The following is a 23714-nucleotide window of genomic DNA, read 5'->3' as shown; positions in this document are numbered from 1 at the left end:
TGGACAAAAAGCCAGGAAGGACATTAAAGATATCAACAGCACTATGAATAAATTCAATCTAAGGAACACAGACATAGATTCTATCCAACAATTATAAAACATACAGTCTTTGCAAGAAAGCATGGAACATTGATTCAGTTTGACACGCGCCAGGCTCTAGGACTGGGTTCAACACCTTTCAAGGGATTGGTATCATACAGACCACATTCTCTATCAAGAATGCACATATGTTAGAAACCAGTGAACCAGAAAAAATACTTATATTTAATAATTGCTACTTTTGAACTACTTCTGAACATTTCCAGGTCCAAAGAGTAATCCAAATAGGCATTTTTAGAAGCAAATTATAATAAATATACTACATATCAACACAGGAATTGGAGCTACAGAGGTACTTGAAAGAAATACATAACGTTAAATATTTACAGGAGGGAAGAAGAAAGGCTGGGTTACAAAGTTTCAGATAAAGGAAGGAAACACCAAAGATAGGAACAGTGAGGCTTGAAACAGAATAAACATACAAGAGAGAATTTGGGAGTCAATGCTCTAAATTGTGCAGAGACGAAAGCCATGGTAAAAATTAGCGTGCACAACATTTCAACCGCAAATCTGAAAATGCAGATGAAATGGACAAATTCTATAAGTAGTTACATATTGATATTTTTCAATATGCTTAAAATATTTCATCGTATAATTTTTTTATGATTATGATGTTAGTCCCCATACAGTATATCTTCAGTTTTTGATGTAGTGTTCCATGATTCACTATTTGCGTATAACACATGGATTGCTCCCTACAATTCATGCCCTCCTTAATATAATTTTTAACACTTAGTCCTAAATTGAGACTAAGGCATACTTAAAACAAAAGTCCATACCATTTATAGGCAGAAAACCTTTGTTTTTTAACTTCAAAACTCAGGTGACTGAGCAGAAAAATTGTGGGTTTTTTTCTCTCTCTTTTTTTTTTTTTTTCACCCACAGCAGAGACAGGAAACCCCACCTGGGTGCTTTGGATGCCTCAAAAGGTCACAACGTTAGTGGGACTGAGCAGTTGAGCTTGCAGGCCGAAAGGAAGCAGCAAATGACTTACCTCAAATGAAAAAAGTGAAGTATTGCTGATAGCTCCCCTTTGCACGGCGCCTCACAAAAGCCCGATTTGCTCTCCAGCATGCTTCAGCTCTGTGTGTGGACACACACCTTCCCACCTTCAGTACAGGTAACTGCAATGGCTACTGCCTGGTGCACAACAGACATGCTAGGTCCATCCTGGATGCCCAACAGCCATTTTTTTTTTTTTTTAAGATTTTATTTATTTGACAGACAGAGATCACAAGTAGGCAGAGAGGCAGGCAGAGAAAGAGAGGAGGAAGCAGGCCCCCGCGGAGCAGACAGTCTGATGTGGTGCTCAATCCCAGAAACCTGGGATCATGACCTGAGACAAAGGCAGAGGCTTTAACTCACTGAGCCACTCAGGTGCCCCGCCAACGGCCGTTCTTTTAATCCTGATAACTAACCAAGGCGCTATTGTTCCGGTTTTAGGATGAACAGACTAGTGGAGGAACGCACCCACAGACTCACTCTGAATCAGATAGAGGCCAAGACTCAAGGCCAAATCCATCTGAGGCCTCCCTTCATAGGGCCTTTTAAACACCAGCCTTTATTAAGTTCTGCTAAGAACTCTGGCTGAGAGAATGGCAGTCACCAGGCAGTCACCAGCCTGGTCCAAAGCAGGCTTGGTACCAGACCAGCCTACAGCAAGCACCCACCTTACGAATGACGTCTCGCAGAGCAAAATACTTCTCAGTGAGGTCCCCTGCCTCGCTCAGTGGGGCATCATAGTCGTAGCTGGTGGGCTGTGCTTTGTAGGGCATGTTGGCTCCTAGAAGACAAAAATATGCCGCTAGTTACCAGCTAATTACTAGGCTTTCTCCCGGGACAAGTTCTTTGGGATTTACGGGCTCAGGGCCATGGAGAGAGAAAATAAAGGACACATTAAAAACCAACTGTCAAGCAATAGAGAGGGGCCTGAGGAGTCAGGATTTAGAGAAATGCATTTCTTCCTGCAAGTGGCCCTCGCCAAGCACCTGAGAGTCTACAAGGCCCTGTCCCCACCCATTCTCTCAGCCAGAGTTCTTAGCAGAGATCTCAGCGGATGTCACCACCCTTGAACCAGCAGGAAAGCTGAAGCTCTCCCTGAACCCAGCTCCATGTCTCACAACCAGGAGTGGCAGGGCTTTCAGCATGACCCACACCTCTCACTAATAACCCTGAAGTCTGGGATCTTTTCCATGCCCTCGGACCAAGGATCAGCTGAACACAACCGAGGGGTTATCAGAACACACAAAGTGGAAGATGACGGAAACACACATCGGTCCCCAGATTCAAGTGGAACCCTAAGGTCTTTGTAACATCTGCAGTCAGAGGTGCTGCGGTGTCCTCTCATATCCCCTTCAGGAGCAAGTCAAGCCCTCACGGCCCCAGCTGCCAGGAGGGTTAGCTGCTGCTGGCTCTCAGATGTGTCCCTCTGCTCACAGGCTCTGCTGTGTGGCCTTGCCTAGGTTATGGCCCTCTGGGGAGAGCCCATACCCAATGACTGACCAAGGGGGTGCTGCAAAACCCAGGTCCTGTCTGTCCAAGCTGTAGACCTCCCTCTAGAACCAGCTGAGCCACCTTCAGAGCTGTCTCATTGCTCAACATCTTCCTCTGCCCACGTCTGCCACCCACACTCTTGAAAGGTGAATGCGCCCCAATAAAACCTCCTGCTGGGCACCCTCAGTTTGTCTCCCAGGAGATGAAACCCACAACAGAGCCTGAGAACTAATGCCGAAAAAGACGAGAAAAGTAGATGGCTTGGCAATTATCGTTCCAGCGACAGAGCCTCGAGCAGATGCTCCTCCCCTTGTCACAGACGTTCACAGGTAGGAGATTGGGTCCAACAGTGGGCAGTGATCCTCTGCTCCTATTAGAAAACTCACCCATGCCACACAGAGAGCTCGTCCAGATTCCTGAGCCCCACCCCACCTTAGATTCTGAGTTGGTAAGTCTGTGGTGGGACCTGGGACTCTGCATTCCTAACAGACTCCCAGGTGATGCTGATGCTGCCCTCCGCGAACCACCAAGGCTCTGGGCCAGCCCTTTCTCTTCTACTCCAGAGAGCATTTGACAACACAAGGGTATGAGAATAAAGCTGCTTTTGGATCATCTTAGAGCCAAGTTAATTTTTAAGCAAATGAGGCACAAAATCTGATCGTTCATCTATGATTTAGTAGTAAGTTCCTTTGACCAATCCTCCAGCCCACAAATGATGGAGCTGCCTTGGGTGAGCCTACTGGTGGGGAAGGTGACAGATGAGTTAGGCTGACGATCAGCTCATGATTTCATCAGTTCTCTGCACAAAATCCACCCTTCTGGAGGACCTGGACCACTCAGGCAACTGAACTGACTCAGTCCTAAGACCTTTCCCATCTTTTGTATTATCAGAGGCAGCAGCCTGCCAACAGGTCCACCATTAAAGCACATCCTTTGCTGTGAGATGCAAAGGAAAATAAAACCACATCCCTTGTTGTGAGGAGCTCACCCCTTTGGCGGCCCCTCCTCTAGCTCTAATGTGGCAGTCACCTTGACCCCCTACCCCGGGCCCCCAGTTCCTATGCACATATTCATGGCACCACACTAGCCTCCTGAACATTGGAGGTAGGTGTGGCCTCACTGACCTGCGCTGAGCTCATTCAGTGGTTACCAAGTTGAATTGAACGATGTAACTCACAGATGGGGACGCACACTGGCAGAGTGTGGTGCATGTGCCTGTGTGAGCAGGTGGAGCAACTGTGGGCAGAATGGGCAGGGAGCTCCCCGCCAGGGGTTTTGCTCTCATTGCTCTCTGTGGGGATCTGGCCTGAAGAGCAGCTGCTAAGAAGCACAGACTGGCCCTCCTCCTTGTCCCCAAAGAAGCCAAGCACTGGGGCAGGTGAGAGAGACCCACAAACACAGGTGGGGCTGGTGTGGGATTTCAGGATGCAGGAGGTGATACGAGCCCACGACCAGCTTTCAAGGCCCAGGTCTGAGCCAGCCCTAGCCTCTGCCAGCCGAAGGCAAAACATGTGGGCTTTTTTTGGTACCCTGCTTTTCTAATCTGTAAAATGCGTCTATAATCTCCTGCACAGATGAGACTGCTATGAGGCCTAAATGGGAAAACAGAGGCAGAAAAGAGAATTTTATGGTTTCTGGCAGGGTTGGGAGCAATGCAACGGACCTTTTCTGGAAGGACAACTTCCATTTTCTGAGTGGTTGTTCTTATCTTACTTTTTTAAAAAGAAGAATATATCATTTTAAGTAAAATAACACAAAATTTAAAAAAATAGTACCATGGACTGTAAAGTTTCCCAAAAATATCAGTCCTTATTCCTGGATTGGATGCTTGGCACAATTCCATGAATGGAAGGTAGGTGGAATCCTTATCTACTGAATGAAAAAGGCATGGACACACAGACATGATCTAAGACTTCAATGAGCAAGCCTGGTGTACTATGATCTTTTAAGAAGTGACATTTGAGTTTTGCAGTATCTCCATTTCTTGGCTCTGGTAATAGGAGTAACATCAGTAACACCTGTAAGCAAAGTCTTCTCCTAGCCCATCCTACCCTGCACGAAAGAGAGCAGTTCACAGGAGCTGTACCACCCAATTACAGATCCTCGGAGACTCAGCATTGAGGGGCATCTTCAATGATTCAGAGAGAAAAATGCAGGTGTGAAGAGGGGTGAGCAATGAGCTGGAGCGGGGAAAGAAAACGAACATAGCGTGGTGTGTCTGCAAAAATCAAGGGCAATAAAGAGAATTTTGTCATTATTTTTCCTACTAAAGAAAATAAAAAGAGGGTGCCTGAGTGACTCAGCCATTAAGCATCTGCCTTTGGCTCAGGTCATGATCCCGGGGTCCTGGGATCAAGCCCCACATTGGGTTCCCTGCTTGGCAGGGGGCTTGCTTCTCCCTCTCCCACTCCTCCTACTTGTGTTCCCTCTCTGTGTCTCTCTCTGTTAAATAAATAAATCTTTAAAAAATAATAATGTTAAACATACAAATAAATAAAAAGAGACCATATAGGAATTAAAAATGGTATGGTACAGTCATTTCAGAAAATACCATAGCAGTTCCTCAAACACGAAGCAGAGTTAGTTATATCACATGACCCAGCAATTGCACTGAGGTATACACCCAGAAGAAGTCAAACGAGGATTCAAATGAATACTTCCGTTCTAGCATTCATAGCAACATTATTTATAATGCTCAAAAAGTGGAAACAACTCAAATGCCCATCAACTGACAAACGGATACACAAAACACTGTGCATTGATACAATAGAATATTATTTGTCAGTAAAAAAAATAAAGTGCTGACCTACGCTACAAAACGGATGGCCCTAGAAAAGATTACGCTAGGGGCGCCTGGGTGGCTCAGTGGGTTGAGCCGCTGCCTTCGGCTCAGGTCATGATCCCAGGGTTCTGGGATCGAGCCCGATGCGGGCTCAGCAGGGAGCCTGCTTCCTCCTCTCTCTCTGCCTGCCTCTCTGCCTGCTTGTGATCTCTGTCAAATAAATAAATAAAATCTTTAAAAAAAAAAAAAAGAAAGAAAAGATTACGCTAAATGAAAGAAGCCAGATACAAAACACCACATACTGTGTAATTCTCTTTATGAGAAATGTCCAGAATAGGCAAATCCATAAAGACAGACAGTACAGATGAGTTTTGCTAAGGACTGGGAGGATGGGGAGTAGGGAGTTTCTCGGGTAAGGGGTTTCTTTTTAGGGTAGTGAAAATGTTCTGGAATTGGATGGTGGTAATGGTTGCAGAGCTTTGTGATATACTAAATACTACTAAATGGTACACTTTAAAATTGTGATTTTTATGGTGTGTGAATTCTATGTCAACAAAACATTAAAAAAAAAAGAAGAAGAAGAAAAAGATCATAGCAGAATACATGGGCAAGTAAGCTATTGCCCAGCTACTTGTTTTATAACAATAAGGTTGCTGGGGCACCTGGCTGGCTCAGTTGGAAGAGCACATGACTCTTGATCTCGAGGTTGATGAGTTTGAGCCCCACACCAGGTGTAGAGAGTACTTAAAAAAAAAAAAGTAAAGTTTAAAAAATTAGAAAAAAAAATTAGTAAGTTTTCTAAGTGCACATGTTCCTTAAAAAATTTTTTAATGACTTAAAAAATTATATAGGCAGTTTTTATAATATCAGGAAATTTGGGAATAAACAAAAATAGAAAATAAAAATTGTCTGTAGGTACTCCCTACCCTCAAATCAAGCACCAGAAACCTTCTAGCATAAGCTTCCACAACCTGTAGGATTGTTCTTACCATTCCAATAGGCAAAATTGGTCCCACCTATAAACATGTACCTACAAGGAAACAAGAGAATAGACATACTTCACTGTGAGCCCACAGCTGTGGAGGGGGCCCTGCCCTCCAGAAATGGACACTCACAGGTTCACATTCGCCCCACGGGCAAGTATATCATGGAGGGAGGAAGCCACCACTTCAGTCTTCACTGTTGAGTGAGGTTGGCCCCAGTGGTCTAACCAGCCGGTATAGAATTCAGAATTCACCTAGAAGGACAAGAGGACATGGAGCTTAGGATGGACTTAGGACCTTCGGAGCCTGGCACCTCCCAGTACCCTTCACCCTCTCTACTCCACCAAAGGACGGGTGGAAAACCGTGTTACAGGTCCTGCTTAGCCCAGAGCTGGGAGACCAGGGGTGGGGGGCTCCAATGACAGCACTGCCCAAATACAGTTTTTAGGTGCCGACAATACAGATATTCCCGAAAAGTTGTCCTGCAACAAAATTTTGTCAGCCAATCCTGAGTTTAAATGAGGCAGGAAAGTTTGTTGGGCAAAAGAATTGGGTGGCAAAATATTGTAATAAAATTATCCAATCTAAGTTCGCCTTTTAAGTCAGTCCAGATTTTTAAGTCCCAGGTTGACTTAAGGTGAGGGGAACTCATCCAAGTATTCTGCCAGGTGGGCCCCACTCACTTCATGTTTCTCTTGAGCAATTACCCTGCCACGCCCTTTGTCTCAAGAAGGAGAAAGAAGTCTGGATGTCTTCTGGGGCCTCCTTGTCTCAGGGTCTAGGAAATCCCCCCCACCGCACCCCGAGTCTATGAATGCAGGTTCTCCATGGCTCACTGAGCAGCAGAGGCTCTGTGCACAGGTGGGGAAGCCTGACCCCACGGCCAGAGAAAGCAAGGACTCACCCCTCTAGTTAGTAGCAAGCCACCTCACCTCAACCCACACCTCACCTCCAGTTCTTACCAATGGTCCTTTGGGCTCACTCTTTCTCTGGACTTCGAAAGCAGCAGTGATGTTGGCACCTGAAAATCATGAGAGAGAGAAGAAAGGTCAGTCATTGGAATGATAAGAAGTTAAGTAAAAATAGCCCTTCACAGACCTTCAGCCTGAGGCCTCGCCCTTCGCCACACACTGTGGGCCTGGAACACCTCCCAGCCAGCTGTAGGCTGGCTTCGGACCATCCACCCACTAGACGAGATCGGGCGCGTTCAGGGTGGTATGGCCGTAGACCCATCCACCCACTAGACATGTGGGGACCACGGAATGCTGCTTCCTCTCTGAGAGGTCCCCTTAGCCTCTCCTGACTGCACCGCCTCAGGAGATCATGTCACAGGCTTGTCTGAGTTTCCCCGAGGCCTGGACACATGTTTTGTGTTCTCTCTTCAAATAGACATCTGACCTAGATGTTTCCTATAGGATGTGCTTGCTTTGTTTCGTTTAAAGATTTTATTCATTCATTTGAGAGAACGAGCACAGGCAGAGAGAGAGGGAGAAGCAGACTCCCCCGTTGAGCAGAGAGCCTGATGTGGGGCTTGAACCCAGGACCCTGAGATCACCATCTGAGCCGAAGATCACGATCTAACCCACTGAGCCATCCAGGTGCCCCGATGGGCTTGCTTTGAGGTTATTTCCTTGCAACCTCCACAGCATCACACAAATAATAGTAACATGGGTATCTGCCCAGTAATTAACAAATCAAAGGGTTGGATGTGGTCTTTCTGCCAGAATCATGGCATATACGCTGATTTTGAATTTGTACATCATCAGACATCCCAGGCTACGTGCTCCTAAGTTTTCCTTCTAAAATATCCCATTAAGATGCCTGCATGTGAGCTTGCCCCTGGGGTCTTCTTTGTCCCTCCCCCTCTAAACGGAATGAAGCTCTACCCACAGAGGGGCAGGTTGCCCTTCTTCAGTGACGGAGCAACCACAAAGGGTGTCTCTCTAGCCAAAACCGTGGACACCCTGGCCCCAGACTTCACAATCCACTTCCCACAGCAAGTACCCAGAGTGGAGACTACAGCAGACAAGACCTCCAAATAACCTCTTGCTTTCTGTAAGGCCAGGTTTCAGAGGGGAGAACGTGCCCATCCAGAGTGGAAGCCTCTTTACTTTATGGCTGTGAATGTCCCACTATTAAGCGTCGGGCGGCATCCGTATCTCTCCGTTCTGATCTCATGCACTTCCTCCTGTGACCTGACCCTGGCACTGGCCCCGTCCCACACACATGAATGAGGCCCCCATAAGCCCCACCTGCCCCAAGTCCACGGGCCCTCCAGGGGGCCACCCTTCATCCCAGAGCCGCAGCCACTGAGCCATCACCCCACACACGTACTGCTTTGAACAAACCCAGAATAACCTTCCCATTGTTTCTCCCAACAGAAAGATACTGCACGTCTTCATTACTGTGGTGGGAAAAGTGCCGAAGCGGGAGGAAACCAGCCACTCTTTGTAGATGTGTTATTTCACCACCAAATGCCCGCTGCCACGCATCCTGTGTCTAGAAACACTAGATTCACTTAAAGCTAGTAGTCCTTTTCTTTTTTGCTAATGTAGAGGAATGCCTTTAAAACTACTGTTGGTAGGAATGCAAGCTGGTGCAGCCACTTTGGAAAACAGTGTGGAGATTCCTTAAGAAATGAAAAATAGAGCTTCCCTATGACCCTGCAATTGCACTATTGGGTATTTACCTCAAAGATACAGATGAAGTGAAAAGAAGGGCCATTTGTACCCCACTGTTCATAGCAGCAATGGCCACGGTCGCCAAACTGTGGAAAGAGCTAAGATGCCCTTCAACAGATGAATGGATAAGGAAGATGTGGTCCATATACACTATAGAGTATTATGCCTCCATCAGAAAGGATGAATACTCAACTTTTGTAGCAACATGGACGGGACTGCAAGAGATTATGCTGAGTGAGATAAGTCAAGCAGAGAGAGTCAACTATCATATAGTTTCCCTTACTTGTGGAGCATAAGGAATAACACGGAGGACATGGGGAGATGGAGAGGAGAAGGGAGTTCAGGGAAATTGAAGGGGGAGATGAACCATGAGAGACTATGGACTCTGAGAAGTATCTGAGGGTTTTGAAGGGGCGGGGGGGTAGGAGGTTGGGGGAGCCAGGTGGTGGGTATTATGGAGGGCACGTATTTTTTTTTTTTTTAAGATTTTATTTATTATTTACTTATTTGTCAGAGAGAGAGAGAAAGTGAGCGAGCACAAGCAGGCAGAGGCAGAGGAAGAAGCAGTCTCTCTGCCGAGCAAGGAGCCCCATGCAGGACTCCATCCCAGAATCATGACCTGAGCCAAAGGCAGCGGTTTAACCGAGCCACCCAGGCGTCCCTGGAGGGAGCACTGGGTGTGGTGCATAAACAATGAAGTCTGGAACACTGAAAAGAAATTTTAAAAAAATAAGTAAAAATTAAAAAAAATAAAAAATCAAAGTTCAACTTCAGTCTTCTGTACACCTGTCTTGAGAGAGAGACCCAGCGCTGCATGTGGAATGTGAGTGGGCTGTCGTACCTCTCAACCAACAAGGCAGTGGGGTCATCAGGGTACTTGAAGAGCAGGCCTTTTTTTTTTTTAGGGGGGACGTGAAGGGAGTTAACACTTATTTTGAAATCATCTCAAACTTAGAGAGTTGTGAGAATAAAGAACTCATAATCCCAAAGAACCAAGATTCCCCAATTGTTAATATTTTGCCACGCTTGCTTTATCAGTGTCTCTGTCTCTCTCTCTCTCAACACACTTATTTTTTTCTGAGCCATTTGTCAGTAAGTTGCACACAGGAGGGCCCTTTACCCCTAAATATTTCAGTGCATGTTCCCTAAGAGCAAGAGCATCCTTTACATAAACACAATAAAATTATAAAAAACAGGAAATTAACATGGAGACAATCCCATTATCTAATCTACAGAATTGATTCAAAAAAATTAGGTTGTCCCAATAACGTCCTTCACAGCATAGCAAGGTAAAAGCAAGTCCAATCTGGGAGCCTTTTCAGGAGTACACGCTACCTTGTCGGTGGCAGGTCCTTCATGAAAGCTGCTTTCTTAACATTAAATGTCTTAACATTTACTACAGCCAGGAGCCCCCCACCAGCCTTGCTCCCAGAGCCTCCAGAGCCAGAGAAGACAATCTGTGTGGCATCTACTGACCACCTGTGGGCCCTCACTGTTCATAGCGCTGAGTTCAGAACAGGAGGGCAGGGAAGTTCCCAGCACTCTGGGCGGAAGGCCCGAAGGGACAGCCCTGAAAGGTGACTGCTTCGGGGCAGAGCTCCGGGCAGCAGTCCCTATGACAACAGAGCCCCGGGCTCTGGGCTCCAGGTGTGCTCACCAGTGCTAAAAACAGAGCTCTTGCCCCTAAAGTGCCAATCAGCTTAAATGAAATCACCTGTACACTGGAGGCTGCTTTATTCATTCTTCCGTTTCACCTGTTCCTTGGTAACAGAAAATCTGAGAGATCTCATTCAATGTACCCACTTAAAACACAGCTGCCCTGAGCGACTGGTGGGTTTCACTGCCCAGCCTGCACGGCCTGAGCTGGGTTTGACTGTGATTACAAACACCGACCTGGTCCGAAGTCCACTGTGGCATAGAGTCCCTGCAGGGCCCCGCACTGCAGGAACGGCTCAAGTGCCCCATCCGTGGTGAACAGGAGCACGTCCTTGCCCAGGTGGTAGTGGAAGAGCTTCTGCAGGAAGCGCAGGTAGTCGTAATCACAGGTGAAGTAGCTGCCGTATTCGTTTTCAACCTACAAGTCACAGAATAAGCGGGGGAATCAGGAGAGCCCAATATGCTCATTCTAGTGCCAGCAGACCGTACCTGGGCATCTGTGAGATGACAAGGCCCAACGATTGCCAAAAATACTTACTAATCTCGATCCTCTGAGTTCATTTTCCAAAGAGCAGCTCAGCATAAAAACTTACCTTCTACTACTTCCCACTCCACCAAAGAAAGAAAAACAAAAACCACCAGGTCGGTTTCGGATTGGAGTGACTTTCTAGCCTATACTAAATAATAGATACTTTAAATGTTACACGAATAAGATCTCCCCATGGAAGAATATTAGAAAATGCGGGGAAATGCAAAGAAAATAGAAAAATCATGTGTTAGTTCCTTTAGCTAGAGATAAGTGCTACAACCATTCCGACTTAGTCTTCCAGATTGAAACATGTACACGCACCCTAAATATACACGATACAGTCAGTGTTCTCTGTTCTCAGAACTGGTATCCTATTACTTGCACCACTTGTAACCTTAGTTCCGCACTGTAACACACTATGCAAAATGTCCATGGCAGTCAAGAGGGCAAATGCTGGATAAGGATGTACCATCATTTCCCTTATCTACTGCCAAACATTCGGGCGGTCCTCCCTTTCGTACTCCATCACCAATGCTCAGTCTGTGTTCAGTAGCATCCGTGGTTTTCCACCAGCAGTTATTCCCCCCGCCCCCGCCCCCTCAGGGAACACATGACAATGTCTGCAGCTCTTCTGGGTTGTTACAAGCGGCAGGGGGTGAGAGAGTGCGCTGCTGGCTTCCCCAGTGGGTAGAGGCCAAGGGAGGCTCCCAAAACTCCCACCTGCCAGCCTCCACAACAAAGGATTATCAGGTGCAGGAGGGCAACAGTGCTGGGGGGGGGGGAGAGACTCTGCCCCACGCCACGCATTTTCACTTTCTCGAGTTCTCGATGGGGGTGGACAGCACCCCGAAAGAGGTGAACGTGGATTCTTATAGGAGAAAAGAACACCTTACTCTTTTTTATCTGTAAAGCACCGATATACATACGCTTATACAGGAGATGGAAAGCATTACAATTCTTCGGGGTGGGGGGGAATTAGACAAAAGTGTCTAAAGAGACTCTTTAGGGGCCACAGTGAAAACAAGGTGAAGAAACATTGCTGTAAAGCAATAAAATGAATGGCCTTCAGCTCCACCCAATACATGAAAGAGTCTTAGAGCCGCAACATTGAGTGAGGGAAACAATACAGACGGCATGTCCCCCACCGAAACTTCAAACGGTCCCAACCAAACTGTAACTCTGGGTTGGGTACATACACAGGTGTTAAAAATAGAAACATCAAGAAACGAACGGCCATGAAAAAGACACCAGGGAAACTTCTCGGGTGCTGACCACATGCTAGTTCCTATACTGGGCGGTGGTTCCCATCGTAATACTTGATTACACCACACACGGGTGTCCGAGTTCACAATTTTACAAAAATGAGAAAAATACCTGGCCATCCAATTTCAACCTGCACTTAAGGCAAAATAAATCGTGATCCTCGGGATCCAGAGTCATTAAACATAAGCACAAGAAACTGGGAACCCCCAGAAGAGAGATGGCTGGCAGAGACTAGTAAGGAAGCTTCCCCACAGGGGCTGCCCAGGGCAGCTATAGGGGCAGAGGCACTGTTCCGGGAAGAAGACAGGTAGTGAGTACTCCCTGTCTCACTTTGTGTGGCCAGTAGCTTTGTGTGGCCCGTGGACAGTCAGGGAGGAGGCACAGGACTGTGAAGGGCGGAGATGAACTGAATGCCACCCGCCCCCCTGCATAGGGCTGCTTCTCGAACAGTTCGATGAATGACTCTCTCCCCAGAGGGGATCACTCCGATAATACTTTCATGTTGCAGATTCAGACTGTAGTGAGTATGCCCAGCGCCAAGAGCTTCACTGGTCCTGAAACCACCCTGGAAAATGAGGACTTTGCTCCTCACACAGAGCAGGAAACCCCTCCTTGGGGCTCCGGACACTTTGATTGATCCTACAGGTGTGCCTTTGGAAATAATTGAGAGCCACTTGAAGAAAAGCTTTGCAAATACTGGCAAGATACTTTCCTCATTTTCTTTTTCTCCCCTCTTTTAACATGATCTCTTTAAATGGGTATGTGCTCCTTTGTCCTCTGGCCATCCACAAGTTCAGAGCTAGCTCCAGGGTCAGCTCGAGCAACTAAGTGGGCCAGAGCTTTTGCGTTTCGTCTTCCTCTCTGCCCAGCCCAAAGCTCACTTAAGGTCACTTAAAAAAAAAAAAAAGATTATTTATTTATTTGACAGGTAGAGATCACAAGTAGGCAGAGAGAGAGAGGAGGAAGCAGGCTCCCCACTGAGCAGAGAGCCTGATGTGGGGCTCGATCCCAGGACCCTGAGATCATGACCTGAGCTAAAGGCAGAGGCTTAACCCACTGAGCCACCCAGACGCCCCTAAGGTCACTTATTTTTTCAAGCCTTGACTATGCAGGATCATGATGACTATTATCAGGAGTGTATGTTAAAATAAACAGGCTTATAATAAATGCATGAATACAGTTTGGCTAGATTAGAAAAAAAGGTCCTTGTTTGCAAGGCAGCTCAGAGCTGCGGGCATGGGCGTCGGAGGCCCAGCTGTCCTTGCCCAAGTGTCAGCTGTGCTATCTCTTGCCCACGGGGCTCTGCTTGTGAAACAGCATCATCGGTTAAGAGGCCGAGTCCCCTTCGTGGGGCTGTCATGAGGATTAGCCAAGTCACCTCATGAATACTTGGCACCCAGTCAGGGCTCCCAGAGCTCCTCAGAGGACATCATATTCGACATTAGAGTCAACCAGAAAGAGACAGGGGTGGTGTGCAGACAGGGAAGGTGAGAGGAAAAAAAGACAGACAAGTCATAGTGAGATTCAGAGGAACACTTGATTTTTCTAGAGCAAGGGGTCCAGTCAACCTTTTCAGTCAAGGGCTACAGGGTAAGTATTTTAGCGCCTGTGGCCACAGATCTCTGTGTACCGCTGAACTCTGCTACTGATGTGCAAAAGCAGCCACAGACCACACAAGAACAACTGGGCGGGGCCGGGTGCCAACATACCTTTGTTTACAAAAACAGGCCACGGCGGTCCTTGTTCGATCAAGAGTAATGGGCTCATCCTGTGAGTTCCTTAATGAAGCCACAAGGCACTGGGGACCTTTACTGTCACTGATCTTCCACAACATCAGGTAGAAGTAGGGCGATGAATACCCCATACACCAGAGGAAGTTGTGAGTGAAAGGGCCCCACTCCTGATCATTTTCGTCTTGGGTATTATTAATAGGCATCAGTGGCTTCACTTACCTTAGGCGTGGTCTTGGTACAAACTGTGATGAACATCCTCACAGGCCACCCAGCTTAGATGGCACTGGACTAGCTAATCCCTCCAGAACAGAATATTTGCTACATGGCTGGGTCGTTAGGATGAATAAAGGACCAGGCTGGCTCGCTGCACCTCAAGACAAGAGCCTCATTTTTGCCCTGCCTGCAGACAAACAGGGGTCTTTTTGTACTCTCCAGGCACCCAGACAAGAGCACAAACACGGTGAACTGAGTCAAGCCATCATTTTGCCCCATGACCTGAATGTAGACAAGATGGAAATCAGCTTGTTTTTTTAAAAATAAGATTTTATTTATTTACTTGACAGAGAGAGAAAGCGAAGAGAGCACAAGCAGGGGGAGCAGCAGAGGAGAGGGAGGAACAGGGTCCCACTGGGCAGGGAGCCCAAAGTGGGTCTCAATCCCAGGACCCTTGGATCATGACCTGAGCCAAAGACAGATGCTTAACTGACTGAGCTACCCAGGCGTCCCCAGAAATCAGCTTTTACAGAATCTTTTGCGTACCAAAATTTTGCAAAGCAATTTCAATTTTCTGACCCATTGGCTTTCTATTCCATTCTAGAGCCAGCTGGTGGGCATGTGAGGAATAGTGACCTGTGGCGTGACATCACAGCTCCAAGTCACATACACGGGGCACAGAAGAGAATGGAGACGCCCTTGGTCAGGGATGAACACAGACAGACCGCAACAAGTACGTCATAAACAGAGGCACTAACCAAGGTTCTGAGAGTCACGTGGACACCAACTAAGCCAACTGGGTAGGTGTCCAGACAGAGTGCCTACTGGGACTGACCTCAAATGACAAGAGGCCACCATGAATTTGGTGTGCAGCAGGAAGAATTTTTTTTTTTTTTAGATTTTCTTTGTGAGAGAAAGAGGGGGAGAGAGAGAGAACATGAGAAAGGCGAGAAGGAGAGAGAGAAGCAGACTCCCCGCTGAGCAGGGAGCCCAACGTGGGATTTGATCCCAGGACCCTGGGAACATGACCTTGAACCAAAGTCAGACGCTCAATCAACGGAGCCACCCAGGCATACCAAAGAATTTTTAATAATGTAAAAAAATGCTTATGAAATAAGACTAAAATAGGAAAATCGGGTAAGAAACTGGTCACACAGTTTAAACTGACTCTGTAAAAAGAAATTTTTTAAAGGCATGGGAAAAAAATTCAAGGAAATCTCCTTGAAATACGAAGAGCTCTGCTTCTGGCTCCTGCCATTTAGGTGACAATTTGGATTTTTCTGTTTTCTCATACTCTTCTATAATTTCCTCACTGACTCCTTAGTTAGTGGTCAAGGGGCAAACGGACTAGGTGGCAGTCAAGCAGGTGGAAGTGTGACAGGCAAAGGAGGAGGAGGCTGGGGAGGACCCAAAGTCAAGTTCAGCCCGTCCAAGGCTGCGAGCAATGCCCCCAGTGTAGCCAATATCGTTCTCCTCTGCCAGGGTTCATAACCGATTATGCTTTTTATGGCATTTCGATAACCAAAAGGTACAGAAAAGTTGAGAGCAAAAATTCAAAGTGACTTGGAAAGAAGCAGAGACTAGAAAACGAGAAAGACTACAGAAAACCTGAGATTAAGAGAAAGAAGAAGACCCAGCCACGCAAAGACAACTCAAGTTGCAGCCTTGAAGTCCTCATACAGAAAAATGGGCTCCTGTACCTTAACCAGTGCAGACTCAAGACAGGTGGGGGGCATTCGGCGCTCCCCGGTCACTCCTCTGGGAGCAGCAACCTGGCCTCTCTTTACTGTGCAGTGCCGGCATGGTCCCTCTGGCCGGGTCCACCTTCTCACTGCCTCATTCGACCTCCACCTGCAGGCAAAGAGAGCGGCCATGCTCCCTTCCCACAGTATACGTCCCTACCACTGTCCCTGGAATTGGCCCTAAGCAGGAAATCTTGGCCACACTTCTGTCATCAAGCATCCCACTGTTTCAGGATGCAGCCAGCATCACATCTATTCCTTGGCAAATGACCAATGGACACACTTTAATGTTTTAGCCTAGGGAATTCTGCAAACATCACAAAGTATCATAGGTCAAGGTCCCAGTTTTTCACAAGGAAAATACTTGGCACATGATCTACTCCATAATACCACAGTCTTTACAGAGCAAAGAAGAGATGGAAGAAGGGGAGTGAGGGAAGGAAGTGGGAGGGAAAAATGAACAGCCCACCAATTCACCGCATCCTCTTCCCATGCCAGCATGAACTGAGAGCCGAACCAGGACAGACACCAGAGCATTCAGTCTATCCTGCATCCCTGCAGCCAGAGACACTAGAGAAAGAGGCCACAGGATCAGTGGACCAAGGGACCTAGGCTGCCATCCAGATTCAGCCACCTGCCGGCTGGGTGACCTTGGCTAAGTCCCTCAACCTCTCTGAAGTTCTTCTACTAAAAGAGACGGTGGCTGGAATAGCTGAATAGCATCTATAGCGCAGTCAGCCTGGTATATGGCAGCATCTAAAATGATAATGCTTCCCCACAATGCAACTTCAATAAAATCACCAGCTGTGGCATTGCCTCGCCAAGAAACAGATCTGTGTGGCTCAGAGACATATCACCCACCCGCTGTTGCTCATCTCCGAGGTTACCTGCACCGTTATGATCGGCCCTCCATTCTGATAGAGGAGAGGCTTCATCCTGGGTAGGAGGACTCCCAGCCACTTGTCCACGGCTGCAAGGTAGTCTGAAAAACAAGACAGGTTTAACTCTGCTCCATACCTATTCCTGCAAACAGACACGAGTCCGCCTCATTACCCTGGACCTGGCAGCTGAGACTAGGATATGCTGGTTTCAATGATGATGTGAAACGGGGTGGCTGTGTGCTCTGGAAGTCTCACGGAAGTTCTCTTGCAAGGAGCCACCTCCTCAATGAGCTCTCAGTGGACAAGGAACAACAGACATGGTATCTGTCCTCGCCACTACACACCAAGCCTGGAGCCCAGGGGGCATCCAACCCATGTTTGTTGAATGAAGAAAAGAATGCCTGAATGGTGTGTCTTTCCCTCTGTCAGAGTAGGGCAGGTTGTTTCTTCCTTTTTATTTATTTTATTATTTTCAAGTTTATAAATTTGAATTTGATTTATATAATAACATATAGTGTATTGTCAGCTTCAGAGGTAGAGTTCAGTGATTCATCAGTTGCACAGAACACCCAGTGCTCATTCCATCACATGCTGTCCTTGATGCCCATCACCCAGTTACTCCATCCCCCACCCACCTCCCCTCCAGGAACCCTCAGTTTCTTCCCCATAGTTAAGAGTCTCTTATGGTTTGCCTCTCCTGTTTTTGTCTTTATTTTTCCTTCCCTTCCCCTGTACACGTCTGTTTTGTTTCTTAAATTCCACATATGAGTGAGATCATATGGCATTTGTCTTCCTCTGATGGACTTAGTTCACTTGGCATTATATTCTCTTATTCCATCCAACTCATTGTAAATGACAAGATTTCATTCTTTTTGATGGCTAAGTAATATTCCATGCAGATATGAACCACATCTTCTTTATCCATTTATCTGTCAGTGGACATCTGGGCTCTTTCCATAGTTTGGCTATGGTGGACATTGTTGCTATCAATGTTGGGGTGCATGTGCCCCTTCAGATCACCATTTCACCAAAGAAGACATCAAAATGGCCAACAGACACATGAAAAAATGCTCAATATCACTTAGCATCAGGGAAATACAGGTCAAAACCACAGTGAGATACCACCTCACAGCAGTCAGAATGGCTAAAGTTAACAAGTCAGGAAACAACAGATGTTGTCGAGGATGCAGAGAAAGCGGAACCCTCCTACACCGTTGGTGGGAATGCAAGCTGGTGTAGCCTCTCTGGAAAACAGTAGAGAGGTTCCTCAAAAAGTTGGAAATAGAGCTATCTTATGGCCCAGCAAGTGCACTACTGGCTGTTTTTCCCTTTTGTTTTATTTTATTTTAATTTAATCAAAGTTAGCTGCTCTTATCACCATCTCCAACACTAACATCACAAGGAAAAACTGAAGTCTTCAGGGCGCCTGGGTGGCTCAGTGGGTTAAGCCGCTGCCTTCGGCTCAGGTCATGATCTCAGGGTCCTGGGATCGAGTCCCGCATCGGGCTCTCTGCTCAGCGGGGAGCCTGCTTCCCTCTCTCTCTCTCTCTCTCTCTCTGCCTGCCTCTCCATCTACTTGTGATTTCTCTCTGTCAAATAAATAAATAAAATCTTTAAAAAAAAAAAAAAAAAAAAAAAAACTGAAGTCTTCAGAAGACAGAAATGCAGCCAAATGGGAGCTTCTCACCGATCAGGGCGATTATTTACAGCTAAAATATTTTCTGGTTGTTTAAAAAGATAAGCAAAAGACTTCATTTACAAATCACTCTGTAAAGGCAGACAAATGAATTGCCATTTTGATTAGCTAGATGCTATCACTGGCCATGTAATTTATTGAGAAAGTAGGCAGAGAAAGCATTGAAGTGAGTCGGTAAACCACAAACAGGGCCCAATGCCAGTTCAAAGCTACCAGTTTATCAGCAAGATCTGGTCAAATAGTTCAAGTGAGCCCTATTTCCCACACATGCAATGCCTGCAGTGGACAGTGATTAACCTTCACACTTCCAGTAAGCTTTCAGAGGGACAGAAGTACCCCAGCTTCCAAATACCTGGTACTTTAGATATAAAATGTCCAAAGACATCATAAGTAATCTCAAGACATCTGTAACAACTTACCTGGGTCTGAAGAACGGAGAATAATAGATTCTTTTAATAAGAGCCAAGCAGGTAATCCTCCCTAGGATGGGGGTGGGGGATGGGGGGGAAAAGAGGAAGAGAAAAGTCATTATAAAGTCTGGGGATGGGGGAGGGGATAGGAATGATTTTAACAGTGAAGAAAAAAAGTTTCATGAAGAAGGGGTATTAACTGGGCTTTCTCGTTTGCAACTTTCAAGGAAATTGGAAACACAAGAGTTAAAGTCAGATGACTTTACACACCTGCCGTGTTTGGAGAATCAAAGCCTTTGTATAGATTATCCACTTGGCTTCGTGACTACCTTGGGTGGGAGACAGAGCCCATACCACGACCCATTTTTTTTACAATGGGGAAACTGAGCCATGTGAGTGAGCACCAAGAGGGGGATGCCTGCCTTCTGACCCTTACCAGCCCTTCTCTGCTGAGATACCTCCAAGGTAAAGGACACACCTAATCCAGCTACAGGGACAGGCTCAGTGCACTCTGGAATTAGAGACTTATTGAAACTGCTCTCACTCACTGTCCCCCAGATCTCCAGCCGCCAGCCCAGCTGGTCGTGCACGCCAGCCAGGCAGAACCCAGCCCAGCTGTACTCACCATATCCCACTCTGCACAGATGTAGGGTCCAGGCCTCAGGATGACCAGCAGTCCCAGCTCATGGGCCAGCTTAATAAAATATTCCACATCCTGTTCCCCGGAAAACTTGTACTGTCCTGGCTGTGGCTCGTGAAAGTTCCAGGGCACGTACCTGCCGAGACACACACAGCCCCTTCCTGGAAACAGCTCAGAAATCTGGGCATTTCTGAACCATCAGTATAAGTGTAAGCCCTCAGACGCTCACACAGCTCCCTCCAGCAGCCTCCCAATGGAACCACACTTGGTGGCGAGGACATGTTTAAGTTTATGACCCACAAGGAAGCCCTGTTCCTGTGTAATGACTTAAAAAAAAAACCAGAATTACATGAACATGAAGTACTACTATATAAAAATTAATTATGCCTGTGTAAGGCCTAGGGAAAATGAAAATATCCATGCTAAGATAATAAGAGGTATATTTATTTTCTTGAAAATACTTTTTAAGGAAAAACAACAAAAACCCCAAACCTCTGACCCTGTATCCTCCTGCAAAAGATTTTGTAAGGAACAGCACACAGGAAGCCATGACAAAAACTTCCACCCGTTCCCCTGGCGGCCTTCAGCCTAGGCCACAAACGCCATCACAGAGGTCTCTCGGATGACCCCTGGCTCGTGGCCTTTTCCCACAATCCCACGGTCTTAGTCCCCCAGAGCTAAGTGTTAAACTGCAGGTAGGTCCCCGGCCCCAGGGATCTGCCTCTGCATTTTTCTCACCCCTTATCTTGAAGAGGCTATCTGCAATCCTCATCAGTAGTGTAAAAACCAGAGTGGCCAGCCGCCCCAACTTTCTCCCCAGTTAGTCACCATGCAACAGCAGAAGACATGACGAGAGATCGTTATTGGGGTAATTCTGTAACTCGAGGCTCTAGAATTACCCCGCAGAACCACAAAGGGAAACTGGGTTCAGGAATCTACCTACCATGGCCTATGCCCCCAAGAGCTCAGAGAAGCTGTGGCTGCCTACAAACACAGTTATCTCTAAATGCTAGGGAGACCTCTGGCCAAAAAGACGCACTTGGGTAAATCCTAGTTTCACCAGCTGTAGATGGGACTGAAGAAATGGAGTCCTTCATGGAAAGTGCCCTACACACGACAAATGCTCAATCACTATTACTCCCCTTTGCCTTCACCAGCTGAGATTCATTTTGTGATTTCCAGTGGGTGGTTAAGTATTCAAAGAAGGGCTAGTTGAGCTCATACCAAGCCCCTCTCAGAACACCAGATTACACCATGTCCCATTCCAAGAAACGAAACTGCTAGCTGCACTGGGAATGGGGCTGTACCTCTGTCCAGGTGTGGGTGTCTTGGCCCTGGGGAGAGCCTGGTGCCCTCCTACTTACGTTTGGATGGCGTTCAGCCCAGCCATCTTCATCTTCAGCAGCCGGTCCTTCCAGTAGAAGCGGGGCACACGGGAGTAGTGAATGCTTCCCGAGATGTAGCGGAAGGGCTGGCCATCCTTCAGGAAGCGGTTGTGATGGTAGTCAATCTTGAATGTCCTCTGGGAAGCATTCTACAGAGCAAGGAGGGGATCACGTGAGAACCTCCACCTTCCGCATTTTGGAAGCAGACACTCTGACCGTGGCAAGTGGCCCCCTGCCTCTTTCATCTGCGGAATTTGCTGATGGAGTTAAGGCCTGGGTTCTGGGCTATAAAACAGAGCACTGCTAAGCCAGTGGCTAATGCCCCCAGGCAACAGAAATCATCAGGGAGGACCCACGGGCAGGACTCCAAAGAGTTTACCTGTCTAGCACCAGCGTGACAATCGACGGCTGAGACACAGAAATTATATTACCAAAGAGAAAACCCTGCTGACGGTGAGTCTCTTCTTGGTATAGCAAAGCCCAGTGTGCTGGGAACAGAACACATATATAGACACCCTCTTTCCCTGTGGCTGTGATCGGCTGGAGCACTGGATGGACCGTGACTGGGCTGAGAGCAAGAGATGAGAAGTCAGCCATCCCAGCTGGGGCTCCAAGTTCTGCAGTGATGAGGCAAACACCCTTCCTAACCCCACATCTCTATTTCCACAAACATGCAGGATGTTAGACTAAGTGAGCTTGAAGGCAGTCTGTTTCAAATTATGGGCTGCAATCCAATTTGTGAATCATAACCTAATTTAGGTGATGACTGACACTTAAAAAAACTTTTTTTTGATTGGCACTTGTTTAAATGAAAGAGAACAGAAAATATCCAGTGTACAGCACCTGGTAAAGACAAGTATTATTTTACGAAGATTCTGTTGTACATACATATATAGAGTTGCACCTGATGTAGGTCTCCACTGGGCTGCAATGAAAGGTGTATGTCTAGCAAAATAAAAAAATCTAGGCAAATTAAATTTCGAGAAACACTGGGGACTGGTTCAGAAGCTAAAATGCTAGGATGTGAAAGGGAAGCCAAGTTAGGTAGAATAGAACACTGCCCTCTGGTGGACGGGAAAAGGCAGTGAGGGGTCACAGGTGCCAACAAGACCAGCGCCCTAAGAAACCAGTTAATTGCTTTCCTTCATTGTTGGTAAGATTCCTTGTGCAGCTTTAGGCTTTTTTTTTTTTTTTTTGTAAGTTTTTTTTTTTTCATAGCAGCACCACAGTCCATGACAGCTTTGAAGGCTTCCCTTGAAGTCATATCTGGAAACAACTGTAAGACCCCAAGTCCTAGACATTCGGCCTGAAATCTAACCACGGAATTAAAGCACTCTGATGAAAAGTTAAACAACTTGGAGTAAATCTCTCGATGCAAATGGAAAGCTGTACTATACGTGAGTTCATCTCAGTAAAGCTAACCAAAAAAAAAAAAACACTCGCTAATTTAAGAATCATTCCTCGGGCGCCTGGGTGGCTCAGTCTGTTAAGCATCTGCCTTTGGCTCAGGTCATGATCCCAGGGTCCTGGGATGGAGTCCCATGTCAGGCTCTCTACTCCATGGGAGCCTGCTTCTCTCTCTCCCTGCTTCTCCCTCTCCCTGCCGCTCCCCGCTCTTGTCCTCTCTTCTCTGTCAAATAAATAAATTCTTAAAAAAAAAAAAAAATCATTTCTAAAGAAAGGGCCAGAGCATCAATCGCTTATCACTTTGTTCTAGTAAAGGCAAGAAACTCCTGGAGAAACTCATGAAAAATATAAATTACTTCTTAGACCAGGTGCCCCGATGGATGATTTTAAAAACATCTTCACAGCATGTATGTAATAAGGTGCCAAAAAAGGGTTTTCTACCATTCTGTGAGTACAGAGGTGGCACATGAGGTGGGGAAATTCTTTAGACAGGTAAAAAGGGGGTAAGCCACTGGGAAATGCAGGGGCTCTTTGCAGCCTGCTTGGGGAAAGGGGCTCTTTGCTTCCCCTGCTTAGGGGAAAGGGCTCAGAGGAGCACATGAAGTTGCCAAGATGTGATCTTAGCAGACAATGGACTCTGGCCTTTGTCCCACTCAGCGGAGCACCTTCCCTGCATTCAAACCACCCCAGAATCCAGCCCAAATATCTCCCTACTGTCCGTTTATAAGAAGTATCAGAAAGAGCCACCCAGATGTGGCCACAATCTACAAGAAGCTTCTTTCTAGACCAGGTATCAACATCGTGAGGCCTAGATGCTAACGGATAAATTGTTCATGCTGCACACCTTAACTTACACAGTATTAGTATCAATTATACCTCAATAAAGCTGGGGTCAGGGCTGGAGTGGAATGCTGCAGTGGTAATAAATGGCATGTAACCTGGGAGTGAGGCGTGAGGACAAATTTCTCAGAGGGAGGAACTCTGTTTCTCAACCTTGGCCACGCATCAGAATCGGCTATGCAAACTTCTAAAAATAGCAAAGTCAGGACTCACCCCCGGACATTCAGATTTTAATTGATCTTGGGTGGAGGCATTGGCATTTCTTAAAACTGCCCAGATGA

The 23714-nt window shown here is 46.7% G+C and overlaps 1 protein-coding gene across 3 annotated transcripts in view; it reads right to left on the bottom strand.

The window, feature by feature from the left end:
* GLB1 (galactosidase beta 1) overlaps nucleotides 1–23714 on the bottom strand; it is an 80429-nt gene that overhangs the window by 38856 nt on the left and 17859 nt on the right. For 2 of the 3 annotated variants that reach the window (XM_082726060.1, XM_082726059.1), the window contains exons 2-10: nucleotides 21166–21335; nucleotides 19787–19937; nucleotides 19171–19231; nucleotides 17062–17156; nucleotides 10932–11112; nucleotides 7320–7378; nucleotides 6490–6611; nucleotides 6364–6404; nucleotides 1770–1882 (exon numbers count right to left, since the gene is read on the bottom strand). In XM_082726060.1, coding sequence (XP_082582186.1) covers nucleotides 1770–1882; nucleotides 6364–6404; nucleotides 6490–6611; nucleotides 7320–7378; nucleotides 10932–11112; nucleotides 17062–17156; nucleotides 19171–19231; nucleotides 19787–19937; nucleotides 21166–21335 — 993 coding nt within the window. The remainder of the gene's footprint in view (nucleotides 1–1769; nucleotides 1883–6363; nucleotides 6405–6489; nucleotides 6612–7319; nucleotides 7379–10931; nucleotides 11113–17061; nucleotides 17157–19170; nucleotides 19232–19786; nucleotides 19938–21165; nucleotides 21336–23714) is intronic. The other variant, XM_082726061.1, reaches the window with a different exon arrangement.

The sequence above is a fragment of the Mustela nivalis genome, assembly GCF_964662115.1.
Source record: "Mustela nivalis genome assembly, chromosome: 1".
NCBI classification, from domain to species: domain Eukaryota; kingdom Metazoa; phylum Chordata; class Mammalia; order Carnivora; family Mustelidae; genus Mustela; species Mustela nivalis.
Note: the sequence above shows the minus strand (reverse complement) of the source record. Positions and strands in the feature narration are given on the sequence as shown.